Source organism: Silurus meridionalis, chromosome 19 (assembly GCF_014805685.1).
Source record: "Silurus meridionalis isolate SWU-2019-XX chromosome 19, ASM1480568v1, whole genome shotgun sequence".
Lineage (NCBI taxonomy): Eukaryota > Metazoa > Chordata > Actinopteri > Siluriformes > Siluridae > Silurus > Silurus meridionalis.
In genome coordinates, this window is record NC_060902.1 from 7191786 (window position 1) to 7206785 (window position 15000).

Here is a 15000-nt window from a genome sequence, read left to right on the forward strand (position 1 = left end):
TGTCAGTTATGTCAAAGTCAATGTTGAGCTGCTATCTAGCAAAACAATTTCATATATTAAAGCATAAGTTATAAATTCACTGCACGACTACACACCATTTCCACTATTAAGCAGTCGCTCAATCGCTGTCCTCCACATTATCAAGATTAAATGAAAAACGTATCTCTGTACAGAGTGCAGTATGCAGACTTTGTTTATTTTAAGGATGCAGAATCAAAACAGCCAATCAAACACCTCGAAAACCATTATGTCAGGAGTACAGTGTGTCCTGATTGTGTCTTTCTTCCCAGATTATCCGTGGCTAAAACAAAAAAATTACTCCTAACAATAGAAAGAGTGCTGTTCCTAAGGCCAACGAGTCTGCAGCGCAGTTTTCTTTTAATTCAATCTGACACACATATAGCAATTACGCAGAGCGTATTCTAAAACAACTGGAGCAGCATAATGAATAGTTGCATTATTTTTTTGCATTTGAAATCCAAACTACAGGTGACGTGTTCTCTATTGTGTGGATCCCAAGGGCTCGGTTTAATCAGGAAGCCGTCTGCTAGGACTAAACGTGTCAAGTAAAGGCGACCCTGAGAAAAGCTGAACTCTCACACTTAAGACTTAACAAAGATCTTATTCATAGGGCAACAGCAGCATACTGAGGCGTAAATAGTCTGGTCCCTTAAGAAAAAAAAGAAAAAAATTCCCACATTTGTCATCGCATGGGAATAAGACATCCGAAAGTCGGACAAGACAATGTGCACTGTTAAGTCGACTTTGAATCCGACATCAAACGAGGAAGTGTCACTGTTTAAAATCATAGAGAGAAGCTGGCTGTGGTTCATTATGAAGTGATCTTGACTTTATCCTGCTCCCTTTGAAGAATACAAGTCCGAAGAGACTTTCTCTACAGAGGAGGTTAAGAGTAACCAAAACCAGTGTTTTATTGTTGCACAGTCACTAAAATCAATTTAATAAGGAACAAATGGACTACAAAAAAAAATTCCAATGATCTTTTAAGAGCTCCTGCTTGGGATTTTCTCATTTTGACAATATAAGTACATCAGCAGGTTGTTACCAGAGGTGGCAGTAAAAACATACATACTACACAGGTGCTATAGGTGGAGCGCTTCTGTACGTTTAGCTGTTTCATTCACTCAGCGTAAATAATCACCACACAGTATCTTGAGTCCATCATGCATTCCCTTCAAAAACAACCTTTACAAAGTGGCCAGAGTAAATACAGGGTGGTCCTTCACCAGCGTGACCTGCATATCGTTCCTCACTTCCGAATGTGAACTTCCTGCATAGTATCTCCCAGGAGTAACTCACATTTTGTACAAACCCGATTCAAAAAAAGTTGGCACACTGTACAAATGGTGAATAAAAAAGGAATGCAATGATGTGGAAGTTTAAAATTTCAATATTTTATTCAGAATACAACATAGATGACATATCAAATGTTTAAACTAAAAAAAATTTATAATTTCAATGTAAAAATAAGTTTTGATTTAAAATTTCATTGCATCAACACATCTCAAAAAAGTTGGGACAAGGCCATGTTTACCACTGTGTGGCATCACCTCTTCTTTTTATAACAGTCTGCAAATGTCTGGGGACTGAGGAGACAAGTTGCTCAAGTTTAGGAATAGGAATGTTGTCCCATTCTTGTCTAATACAGGCTCCTAGTTGCTCAACTGTCTTAGGTTTCCTGTTGGAAAATGCAAGGTCTTCCCTAAAAGAGACGACGTCTGGATGGGAGCATATGTTGTTCTAAAACTTGGATATACCTTTTAGCATTGATAGTGCCTTTCCAGATGTGAAAGCTGCCCATGCCAAACGCACTCATGCAACCCCATACCATCAGAGATGCAGGCTTCTGAACTAAGCGCTGATAACAACTTGGGTTGTCCTTATCCTCTTTAGTCCAGATGACATGGCGTCCCAGTTTTCCCAAAAAACTTAAAATTTTGATTCCTCTGACCACAGAACAGTTTTCCACTTTGCCACAGTCCATTTTAAATGAGCCTTGGCCCAGAGAAAACGCCTGCGCTTCTGGATCATGTTTCGATATGGCTTCTTTTTTGACCTATAGAGTTTTAGCCAGTAAAGGCAAATGGCATGGTGGATTGTATTTACCGACAATGTTTTCTGGATGTATTCCTGAGCCCATGTTGTGATTTCCATTACAGTAGCATTCCTGTATGTGATGCAGTGCCGTCTAAGGGCCCGAAGATCACGGGCATCCAATATGGTTTTCCGGCCTTGACCCTTGAGCACAGAGATTGTTCCAGATTCTCTGAATCTTTGGATGATATTATGCAATATAGATGATGATAACTTTAAACTCTTTGCAGTGTTTCTCTGAGAAACTCCTTTCTGATATTGCTCCACTCTTTTTCGCCGCAGCATTGGGGGAATTGGTGATCCTCTGCCCATCTTGACTTCTGAGAGACACTGCCACTCTGAGAGGCTCTTTTTATACCCAATCATGTTGCCAATTGACCTAATAAGTTGCAAATTGGTCCTCCAGCTGTTCCTTATACGTACATTTAACTTTTCCGGCCTCTTATTGCTACCTGTCCCAACTTTTTTGGAATGTGTAGCTCTCATGAAATCCAAAATGAGCCAATATTTGACATGACATTTTAAAATGTCTCACTTTCAACATTTGACATGTTATCTATATTCTATTGTGAATAAAATATAAGTTTATGAGATTTGTAAATTATTGCACAAGAGCTACGCAATATGGACAAATGTTTGTGGACACCTGACCATAAGATTTGTATATTCTTTTTGAACATCCCATTCCACATACATTTTATATTTGCTGTATTAATAACCTCCACGTTTATGCACATCTATTTTCGGAACATGTTTCATTAGATTTTGGAGTGTGCTTGAGGAGATTTGTGCTCGTTCAGCTACCGTAATTTCCGGACTATAAAGCGCACCCATATATAAGCCGCACCCACTGAATTTTACAAATATTTTTATTTTTAACATAAATAAGCTGCACCTGTCTATAAGCCGCAGGTGTCTACACTAATGTACTTTACACAGGCTTTAACGAAAGACACGTTACACACGGTGTAACGGGTGAAATATGTTGCACTTCCTTTAGGAGCATAGCAGTATTTTGGGTATAGCATGCCACTGCATTTTTCCAGTATTACTGCATGTGTGTGCAAGACGAGGATTATGTCCTTATTATTTTCTAATGCTGATTTCTAATGCTGACTAACCCGTAACGCTGTTGCCAAAAAAAATAAAAAAGCACGAGTTTTGGAAACCTGTCTGTGCTTATATGATTTCTGTTGCAACTGGAGTTAGTGAGCTCTCCCTTCACCCAGACTCAACGGGTTAAAACGGCTTGTATCTAAACAGTATCCTACCAAGAAAGTCATTGTTCACTGTCTTCCTCCTTCCTTTCACAACTATTTCTCTCGGGAGTTTATCTTTTGGCATCGTCGTGCGTTTAAAAAAAACTTTTTTTCTCCCGATGCCGTGCAGCTCAGAACACAGGTGAGGTGCGTTTTTTCGTTTCTGTTCGGAGATTTCATTAGTCTAATGTTATGTCGCTCAGTTTTTTGGCTTGAAGTTTGTGAAACAGGGAAAAACCCAGGAAAAATTCATAAATTAGCCACTTCGTTGATTGAGCCGCGGGGTTGAAAATGTGGGGAAAAAGTAGCGGCTTATAGTCCGAAAAATACGGTACATTAGTGTTAGTAAAGAGACTGATGTAGGTCAGGTAAAGAGGCCTGGGGTGAAGTCAACGTTTAAATTCATCCCAAAGGTGTTCAGTAGGGTTAAGGTCAGAGCTCTATAGCAGGTCACTCAAGATCTTCCACTCTAAAGCATGAAAACCTTTTCTTCTGGCTTTGTGGACAGGGGCAATGTCGTGCTGAAACAGTTTTGGGTCTCCTAGTTCAAGTGAAAGGAAAATTGAATGCTACCCAATTCAAAGACATCTTATACAATTGTGTGCCCCCAAATTTGTGGTAATAGTTTGGGAAAGAAACTGTCCGGAAAATGTAGGTGTCCCAATACTTTTGTCTGTATAGTGTATTAAGCAATGTTACAATCTAACAATAGATGCTAAAAAACCAACAAAGACCAATTAAAACGAAGGTCATAAAAACTATTTCTGTTTGTTTATTATTTATTTATTTGTATGCTTGGTTATTTGTTTGTTTATTTATTTCTAGTCTTGAAATAGCATATGTAACAATACAAATGACCCCATTTGTCCCAAGTAATGGACGTCAGACTAAGTCAGACGAATAGAAAATGGAAATTCCCACCACCCTTTTCTTCTATAATAATGTGTACTGTACTGTGTATCTCAGCATAAACACTTTTCCTTTAAGCCTCCACCCTTTAACCGTGCCACTGCAAACTCCTACAACTTAATACGTCCAAAGTAAGCATTCAACAAAATGAAGAAATAAAAAAAAAATAAAAAAGGAGAACTATCTAGGTCACAGATTGTTAGATCATTGAACACTAGTACAGTTTTCTTTTTAAAATGTTATTCCTCACCTTAAAAGTCTAAATAAAAAAATGATATGTCAGCCACATAAACACTGGCATGCCAAGTCACACATTTCTAGCATTTCAGTTTTTTTTCTTTTGAAAAGTCCACATGTTCCATTGTTTCACAAATCTGTTACTTTTCAAGGTCTCATTTACCAAAAGCAAAAAAAAAAAAAACCCAAAATAAACAAACCACAGCAATTCTTTTTCCATTTCAACTCGATTCCATTAATATTCTAAATGTGTAAAATACATTATTCTCTGCTTTATTCATAATACTAGGCATCTATACTCAGAGTTAAGAATCCTCCAGTAGACTTGGCTCCACTTTTTCACATCTTTAATTTTTTTCAAAGACTAATGATTTTTAGAGACGTGCATACAGTATATTCATAGTGAATATGGGAAGAACACTGGTCTTTAGAGAAATGTGGAAGACTCACCTCAGCAGCCTGTGTTTCCTGATGCAGCAGGGTCAGACCAGTCAAATCCTCCAGGAAGGAATGAGTTGAGTTAAACACCTTAGACAAAAACTGGAATCTGTCACGTTCATAATGGTCCAGGACCTGCAAATAATAAATTCATATTTAGATTATATTAATTATATGGCAGTGGGGGTAGGTTGATCAGCTAGAACCTAGACTGTGAGTTCAGCATGTATAGTAATCTAGCTGAAATAAATATCATAAACATGCATGTAAAATACAACCACATTTCCAAAAAAGTTGGGACCACCGTGTAAACTGTAAATGAAAAAGTAATGCCATGGTTTGCAAGTCTCATAAATAAACATAAAAGCATATCAAAATAAGGTAATTTTGAAATTGATGGCTGCAAAAGTTAAGATGTGGCAACGAAAGTCTGGAAAAAGTTAGTGTTATTAAAATTAAACAGCTGGAGAAAGATTTTGCAACTAATTCGGTTGATTGACATTACGTCAGTAAGATAATTGCGTATAAACGGTGTATCTTAGAGAGGCAGAGTCTCTCAGAAGTAAAGACGGGCAGCGCTTCAGCAATCTGTGAAGGACTGTGTCTACAAATTATAAAACAATTCCAGGATAATGTTAAAATTGCAAAACAGTTGAATATCTCATCATTTACAGTACATAATATCATCAAATGTTTCAAAGAATCTGGAGAAATCTCTGTGCACAAGACAGGGTGAAAAATCAATATTAGATGCCCGTGATCTTAAGGCCCTCAGGCAGCACTGCTTTTAAAACATTCCTGATTTTTAAATCATCGTCCGCACGCTGAACTGGTCTGCCTGCAGTCTGGAACTTTCACCTTTTAAAAACATTTGGCGCATAATAAAACAAAAAATACAACAAAGGACACCCAGAACTGTTGAGCAGCTAGAATCCTGTATCAGACACATATGGGAAAACTTTCCTGTTCCAAAACTTCCGCAGCTGGTTTTCTCAGTTCCCATATGTATACAGACAGAAGACGTGATGCTACACAGTGGTAAACATGGCCCTGTCCCAACTTTTTTTGAGACCTGTTGCAGGCATCAAATTCCAAATGACCTTATTTTTTCCTTAAATTGGTAAATATATATTCTCAGTTTAAACATTTGATATGTTTTTTTTATTATTATTGTGAAAACAATATGGATTTATGAAATTTGTAAAACATTGCATTCTGTTTTTATTTACATTTTGCACATTGTCCCAACGTTTTGGGAACTGTGGTTGTATCATTTAAATGTAATATGTACACAGTATTATATATGAAGCATACAGTCTGCAGGCTAGCAGGGGCATGGGGGCTTTAAACATTTAAACAGGCAGACACACAGAAATCTAAATAGAGTCAGATACAGAGAGGGGGTAGATAGAGGGATAGTTTCTAGATAAGTAAATAGCTGGACAGATAGACAGGAAAACAGGGAGATCAAATTCAGTATAGACAGACAACTAGACATACAAACAGAAAGACTGGAGAGTGAACAGACACATAGGTATTTAGTTAGACAGTTGGCTAGACTGATGGTTGAGAGACATTTTTAAAGAGAGACAGATAACTAGAAAAACAGACAAATACAGGAAGGGATAGTTAACTTAATAGCTTCACATCTAATGAGACAAATACACAGACAGACATCGTCCCAGACTAACAGGTGGGTAGACTGTGGGACAGTTAACTAGACTGACAGACAGACAGCTAGAAAGGGAACATTATTATTAATTATCTAAATAGTTAGACATTTGAAAGACAGATGAGTAGACAGAGGGCTATTTTGGTTGACAGACAGCTAAACACAGAAAGATACAAATGTTACATAGACAAAAGCAGACAAGCAGCTAAAAAGACAGTCAGAGATCCCGTTAGAGTATTGTTCCAGGCACAAAAAAAAAAGAAAAAGAAAGAACAAAGCATGAAATAAAAGGAAAAGATATAGGACTAAAGGCAGACATGGAGGAGCAAGGCCCAGACATGGCCACTTTCTCTTACACACTCTCCCTTATCACGGCAGTCTTTTCACAGCCTCATTCTACAGAGAGATAGAGTTTCTGTGTGCACGGATGAATAAGCAACTCTCTCTGTGTGTGTGTGTGTGTGTGTGTGTGTGTGTGTGTGTGTGTGTGTGTGTGTGTGTGTGTGTGTGTGTTGAGCAGCAGAGTGGCGTCTGCTTTAAATGAGCCAGACATGGGCGACTGACAGGGTGGAGTACACTTATGGTACCAAGTAGCATGGAATTAAACAGCGACTACGTCCCCAATTTAGGACAAACGTGACGTTTGGAGGTCTGGCAGCCTGTGAAGCTGCATATAACGCACTGAAGTGGCTTCACAATGTTGTAAATTGCGCAGCCTGCTTATTTTAGAAGTCAATTCAATGGGGTATAATTATATGATGCCTATTAAGAAGGGTTAAAGGAATGGTTGGAGGGGGGATCACATATACATGTACACATCAAAGCTTAACTACATTCTTGGAACAGCACTACAGGACTGAGATTAGTGTACAAAACAAAGTTGTAGTCTCACCCAAAGGATTTTGGAGTGAAATATTTATTGACAGTTTTCCAATTCTTATTTACATAAAATCACTTTTTTGTGCATAGCAATTTCCCTGTAATAGCATTCATAAATGGATTTCTCTTTTTGTAACTGCTGTAAGACTAGTTTGGTCCCTCAGTTAGTTTAATCCCATTTTATTGGCTCTGATAGCAAGATATAGAAACTACCAATTAGGAGCATTTTTGTGTGAAAGCTACTAGACAAATAGCTCGACTCTGAGATCAGGAACAGTGAAATTATGAGTGAAGGGAATTTTATATCTGCCACTGGCTTGCTCATTAGGGGATAAAGTTAAAATGATAAGGAACACACTTACAAGCACAAAACTTAAACATTCTTTATACTTTATAACCTATACCTTCATCTCTGTATCTCTGTAAAGCTGCAAATTGTTAAAAGGGATATACAAATAAAAATGAATTGAATTTTGTTTAAATATTGAAATGACAAATTTTGAACAGCGCCACCTCATGATTTCCTTTCAACTATTTCCTCATCTGTTCTAAAATTAATTCTATTTTTCCTACCTAAAATACATTTTTATCTAGAAATATCTTACTGAAATATATTTAATTCATTGTGGTTAGGATTTCATGTAACTTCCTGTAATATGTAAACTTGAACATTATGTGGGCAGCCATATTGGAGAGATGGAATGTTTTTTTTTCCCTAGCGCAATTTGCCTTCATTTAGCTTTCCAGGTCCTGCCCTACAAAGATTGGCAGACGTGTAAGAAGAAACTGGAAAGTTTGTGGAATTCAACAGAATTTCACTCAAATGTGTGAATGAGCTACATTTACAGTACGAAATAAATGACTCATTTTATTAAGGGCAATGTTTTGGGGTTTGTAAAGATGTGAAGAGAAATTATAGTACCCCAGTTTCGTTTGGATAAATCATTAGCATGGGGACAAAGGACAAGGACAGATTAGTATATCTCAGTTATCGGTTTTTAATCCATAGTTGCATTTGTTAGTGGACACCATCTTCTTGTATACAAGAAAGACAAAAAATTTAGGTTTTATTTGTTATGTATATTTGACAGTGGTGGATAAAGTACACAATGTACTTGAGTTAAAGTAGAGATACAGAAGGTGAAATATTACTACAGTAAAACTTCTTTCTTTAAACTTTCACCTCAGTAAAAATACAAACGTATTTGCCTTCAAATGAACTTACAGTAAGTATTCAATTTACTATTATTTATTATGGCTATTATGTTTCTGTTATTATTTTTATCACAAGACTCTTTGCTTAATCAACTCAGTTTCTGTGAAAAGACTGTAATGTTACTGTTTGCACACCGATCTATTAATAGAATGATTTTAATGAGTCAAACACTGATTGATATCTATTAAAATTAACATAAGCCCAAAACCTTCTTTTCAAATAATTCAAAAAAATTACACAAATTAGGCCCCGGGTTTTGTTATGTTATATTGTGAGTTTGTCCATCATTTATTTCTCTCAGAATGTTCTGCTTGCTGTTGAACTGATGCTGAAGTGTATGTTCGTGCTAAGTAGATACCACCAAGGCGGCAAATCAAAACAAGTTCAAAACAAGAGCGTGCGCTCTTCCCTGATTGGTGGCTTGCTGCGTGATTGACCAGTGAATTTTTTATCCGCTCAGAAATAAAAAGCTTATTTGGCTACATGTAGCCGAGTAAAAAGTAAGATATTTGTCTTTCAAATGTAGTAAAGTTAAAGTAAATGTCTCCCCAAATGGAAATACTTCAGTAAAGTACAGATACGCAGAAAAAAATCTACGTAAGTACATTACATTTACTTCGCTACTGTCCCCCACTGTATATTGAAGCAAAATATGTTGCAGCAGTGCACCTCAATGCTGAAACTATAGTGAAAGATACATGTTCTAAACGGCACCACCGACTGCACAACACAAATTGTTTTTTTCTTGTCAGATTAATTTGCAAACACAGATAATACCCTTATTTTAAAACAAGTACGAGACAAAAAAAAGAAGCCTGCATTTGTCACATATAAATGAATGCCTAGTGGAATTATTTATTTATTTATTTATTTTACATATTACGAAGTTGGGGTCATAGCACAGGGTCAGCCAGTATATTCCCCTGGAAGGAGTGGTTTAAAGAACTTGGCAGTCCTAGAGCCTGAACCCCCAACATTCTGATCAGTAATTCGAAGCCCTAATTATTGAGCCACTGCCCTAAATTTTCACTGACCATATATGTATAATTCCTACCCACCAGCTTAGATGGCAAAAGTACACCCATACTTCACTTCAGCAGAAGTACAGATACTCATATTTTAAAAGACTCTGTTAAAAGTACTGACTATACTTTTTGTTCTCAAGTAAAAGTAAAGACATTTGGGCTAAAAAATAATACAAAAATTGTTTTAGTGTCACGCTGGTAAGTGAACCTCATGTCATAATATTAGGGCTGTCAATCGATTCGCACTATAAATGAATTAAAGTAATTATGGTGTTTTAAAATACGTAAATCAAGCTGACACGTAAATCAGGACACCAAACGGAACCTTTGCTCGGTTTCAACACAGACGGTTAATGACGTGATCCCGTAGAAATTGTAGCTCTTCTAACTTTCATACAGATGAAATCATCAAAGAATTTTAAAAATGTTAAATATTAAAATATAGACGTTTTGAGCTTTCTATTTATATATTTAATTATGTCTGTGAGGCAAGTATTCACTAAGATTCAGGTTGTTTTATTTATATGTCGGTGAAGAGAGATTACAGAGACGGCAGAGAGCGCCCCTGTAAGTTTATTTTTTTTTTTTTATTTACAAAAGCACAGAGTTTTGTTGTTATTATGAGTGTATAGAAATAAAAGTAGACCCTTTACAAATTCGGATGATGTATTGCTCTCATCTGTACCATCAAAAAAAAACAGAGTAATTTGAGTTTGTTTCGGTGTTACGAGGACAGAATGCCACAAAACGCGCTGGCGCGATTGTCGACCCCAGCGGGTTAATTCCTGGATTTTGGTGCTAAAAGAAAAAAAAGATTTTCGGTGGTGTTTTTTAAAATTTTTTTATATCTAAATAGAAAAAGGATGTTTTGAATAAACGTATGCTGCGATGCAGATTTAAATTTCGCCTCTTTTATATTTACTTAATTCTATAAGGTCAAACGGAAATGCCTGCTGCATTAATCGCGCGTTAATAAAATCATTGCTGTTAAAATTAATTTGCATTAACACGTTTTTAACGTGTTCATTTTGACAACCCTAATCAATGCATAGTACGTAACAATTTTGTTACCTCATGAATGTATCCAGGCTAAACATCCACCATATAGAACACAAGCAGAAAAAAAATGATGATCAGGTGATCAGGAATGTCTCTGTTCTCAGTCATGTTTACATCACTGACTCCCCTCTGTCTCATCCACGTTAACCCCAGACTTCTTGTTGCCTTCTGCCTTGATCATTATTAGCTTCGTAAATTAGTCTACATCCATGGTGTGTGAGAGCCAGGAAATGATACACCAGTGGTAGGTTAAAAAAAAAGCCACACAATGACAAGAAATAGGTTGATGCGCTGAAAACGGCGCAATGAGAACAAAAAATATAACTAAACTAAACTAAAGTACGGAGCCTGATTTAAAAATGTAAGAAGTAGAAAGTACAATATTTGTGTTGAAATGTAGAATGAAAGTAAAGAACTGATTTCAGAAAAATCTACTTATGTACAGTAACAAAGTATTTGTACTTCATTACATGTTACCTGAAGCACATTTTTATTCAAACTGTTGAACATGCTGAACATCATAAGCTCATCCCTTAGATTAAAGTGCTTTATATCCTCTTCCCCATACATGAGCTTAGAGAAACCCACAGGGGAGAGGGGAAAGAAGGTATACTAACCATCTCATCCCAGAGAGCATGGAAAATTTCACTCCCACACTACTGGCCATAGATGGCTGTGGTATAGTCAGGATGCTACTGTTTTTGGTCTGTTATACCTCAATTACAAGTTGTAAATTTTCCTTTCTTTTTTACACATCTAAATATATTTACACTATTTTTAAATACTGCCATATAAATATAATTTCCCCATATATTTTCTTATTCATCATTATATAATATTTTTTATATATATATTTTCTTATATCAGCTCTTCTTTTTTTTTCTTGTATTCTTTTATATTTTATAGATTAAGACCTTTTACCTAATGCACAATTTCTGAACTGCCGATTGGGTTTTCATTTCTACTGCAAGTTGTATTCTGCATATAAATATGCTTGCATTCTGCATATAAATATGCTTGCGACAAAAACAAATCTTGAATCTTAATTCAAGCTCATGATCTTCTGAAGTGGGAACAGCTATTTTTCCATTGCACTACATGGGAAGCCCTCTATCTCACTGACATTTTGTAATTAATACATCTTTTTTTCTCTCTCTCATGTAATTTTCCTTTTTTTGTCTCGTGGGGACTGCGGTGGTAACAGGTCGAGAAGTTTATCCCAGACTTCTCTATTCCTAGCAGCAAGTTTATTCCAGCTTTCCTCTAAGGAAAGTCCCTGATGTATCCTGTCAGATACAATCTCACCAGTGTTTGCCCTAGAGTCTCTGTCCATTTGGGTTCCCATGATGCAGAGTCAAAAGGAAGGCATTTGCAATAGTCGAACAGTGGGCATCTAAATACCACCTTCACTTGCGCATTTTTAGGAAATGCGTACTGTTCAAGGCGAGGTCTTTACTTGATTGTCCAACTCCTCACCCAATCACGGAGAGTAAGCATCCAAAGGGAACCTCATTTATGCTGCCTTGACTCCTGACCTTATTCTTTTAGTCAATAACTTTAAAACACCACCACAGGTGAAAACAGGTACTGCTTCACCACAATGGTGTGGTACAGGGACTTCAGTGGTACCTGGGATGTCTGTCTCATGTTCTCTCATGAATAAGATCCCTTTACCTAAAGGGAACATAAATCTGACATCGTTTATTTTCTTTATTTAAGACATAAAGCAGGTTTTCATTAACTGGTGAGGAGACAGAATGGCACAACAATGAACAATTCAGCAGAACTTAAGCAATTCAAGAAAGTGACCTTATAATTAACTAGAGTTCCCCATCAAATATCCCATATCATTACTTTCTAGAATAAGTTAAAGGTTCTTGTCTTCCTCTGTTCAATTCTGCCTTTGTCCTGCTTAGTGTTGTTTCCACTGGCATTGTTAGGAACTCCCAATAACAGAATGAGCACTTTTCTGTGTATCTCTCCAGACACCTTCTGTATTTCATACAACAGCACTACTCTGCTTGGTCCTTGTTAGCAAACAATGTGTTTATCACAGAAATGATCATGAAGTGTTGTGGTACATTTTGTCTGCGTGGTCCAACCTTAGCGTTCATACACAGATTATTTTACAGGAGCATTGTTTTCTGTTCATTTCGAACCAAAGCCCATATTTCTCTTGCAAGGACGTTTTGCATTTATGACAGTGCTTGTAAACAAACTCTTGCTTAGCAACGCAGTAGCAGGAAACAACTTTTACAGGGTTTCATTATATTTTCCAGGAGTGGATCCCCTCGATCTGGCACCTCCTGACTGATGCGGCCCATTAAGCCATGGCGACCATGTGACGCAGCTTGCGTGTGTGTGTGTGAGAGGCTGCATTGGGGGAGCAGAACATCTGGTTTACATAGAAAGAGGCTTCCCAGGCTTGGCCTAATTCCCTCCTCCAGTTCTCGTAACTTCCCCATGGTAGTTGCTGAGAGAGGCTCTGACGCTTCAGCGTCCTGCACGTCAACACTCGGTGTGTTTGCTTTGTAGCCAACTGTTTATGCAGTGTGTTCATTAGAATCGAGAATAAAACACCAGTTATTAGGCTTGTGGTTATTTTTAATTTCATTGTGATCAATATGGACGTATAGAACCCTTAGTCAGTGTTCAGATATACACGTGTGCTGCCTTCAAAAAAAAGTCCAAAAGAACACTTCTCATTTTTGAGGGCCTCCTCTGAAATGAAATACAGTAAAGCTGTTGTGGTTAAACATCGAGTGCGCTGAATTTTCCAGGTGACGAACATTTACTCTTGTGTTTTCTTGTCAGGTTCTTTTGGCTTCCAGGCCGTCCTTGGTGAGGCTTAAAGGAGACGGAAACAGAAAACTAAATTTACAAGCAATTGTCCACTGAAGGCTTGATTGTTTTGTTTCCATGGCTTTCCTGTTGCGCACAGCCAACAGCAGGAGCAGCGGCACTCAAACACAACTGCAGGACGGAGGCCAGACAACAGAAACAGAGCCCAGTCCCAGATTTCATCTCTGAGCAGGACATGTTTCTAGTGTGTAAGTCAATGAAATGTTCTGTCACACCTTCGACTAAAACACTACAATGTTACAGGAGACAGGACTTGAGACCCAGAAAGACAAAATGATAAATACTGATAGACTTTATAAAAGAAAAAAAAAGTTCCTGCAAAGGCAGCATTTTACAGTACAGCTGGATAACAACCTAAAAACAACTGCAAAAGCAAATCCAAGAGCTTCTTAAGGCAAAGAAATAGTAAGAGTAAGTCACCTGACCTGAACCCAACTTAATATGCTTTTTACTAAAGACAAACTATGGGCAGAAAAGACCCACAAACAAGTTCTGGAGGCCTGGTAAAGCACCTGAAGAGAAGCAACAAAGCCTTTCTGTGATATACATGAATTCCAGACTTTTAGGCAATCAATTGTTTCAAAGGATTTGCATCCAAGAATTAAAAAAAAAAATCTGAATAGTTATAACTAGTATAACTATGATAGTTTGCAGGACTATGTAAAAAAAATGGCTGCAATTCCTGATAGTTGAAGTTGAAAGTTGATTGCGTCACATATTCTGATGTCAAGTTTTCAAAAGTTTTTCAATTATTTACTTGCAATGCAACTAATGATACATAAAAATGAAGTATATCACAAAAATAACACACTGCAAAATAATTTCATCTGAGTGTCTAGTACCAGCTTAAATTCCGAATTAAGAATTCATTCTTAAATGTTTAACTCTTAAGGATTTGAAAGATTTTAAACCGATTCTTAAAAAAAAAAGTTCCTACTAACACTCACACTTACTAGAGCAATAGAGAGATCAATACAGAGATATAGAGATAGATAGAAAAAGAGAAAATTAATTTAGAGATAAATGGAAAGAGAGAAAGAGAGAGCAAGAGAATGTGAGAGGAAAAAGAGAATAAAGAGAAAGACAGTGAGAATGAGAAAAAGGAAGACATGATAAGAAAAGAATGAGAGATATAGCAAAAGAAATAGTGACAGTTAAAGTGAGAAGGGAAAGAAGAGACAAATACAGAGACATGCAAACAAATAAGAGAGCAAGTGAAAGAAAGACAAAATAAATAGAAAAGAGAGAGAGAGAGAGAGAGAGAGAGAGAGAGAGAGAGAGAGAGAGAACAGGCTAGCAGATCCTCACATGGAGAAGAGATTGGGCGTC

At 37.0% G+C, this 15000-nt stretch overlaps 1 protein-coding gene across 1 annotated transcript in view; it reads right to left on the minus strand.

Annotated features, from left to right (window-relative positions):
• The window catches only part of atg7 (ATG7 autophagy related 7 homolog (S. cerevisiae)), a 114233-nt gene that overhangs the window by 31147 nt on the left and 68086 nt on the right, over positions 1-15000 (minus strand). The window contains exon 19 of the mRNA XM_046875725.1: positions 4971-5093. Within this exon, the coding sequence (XP_046731681.1) occupies positions 4971-5093 (123 nt within the window). The remainder of the gene's footprint in view (positions 1-4970; positions 5094-15000) is intronic.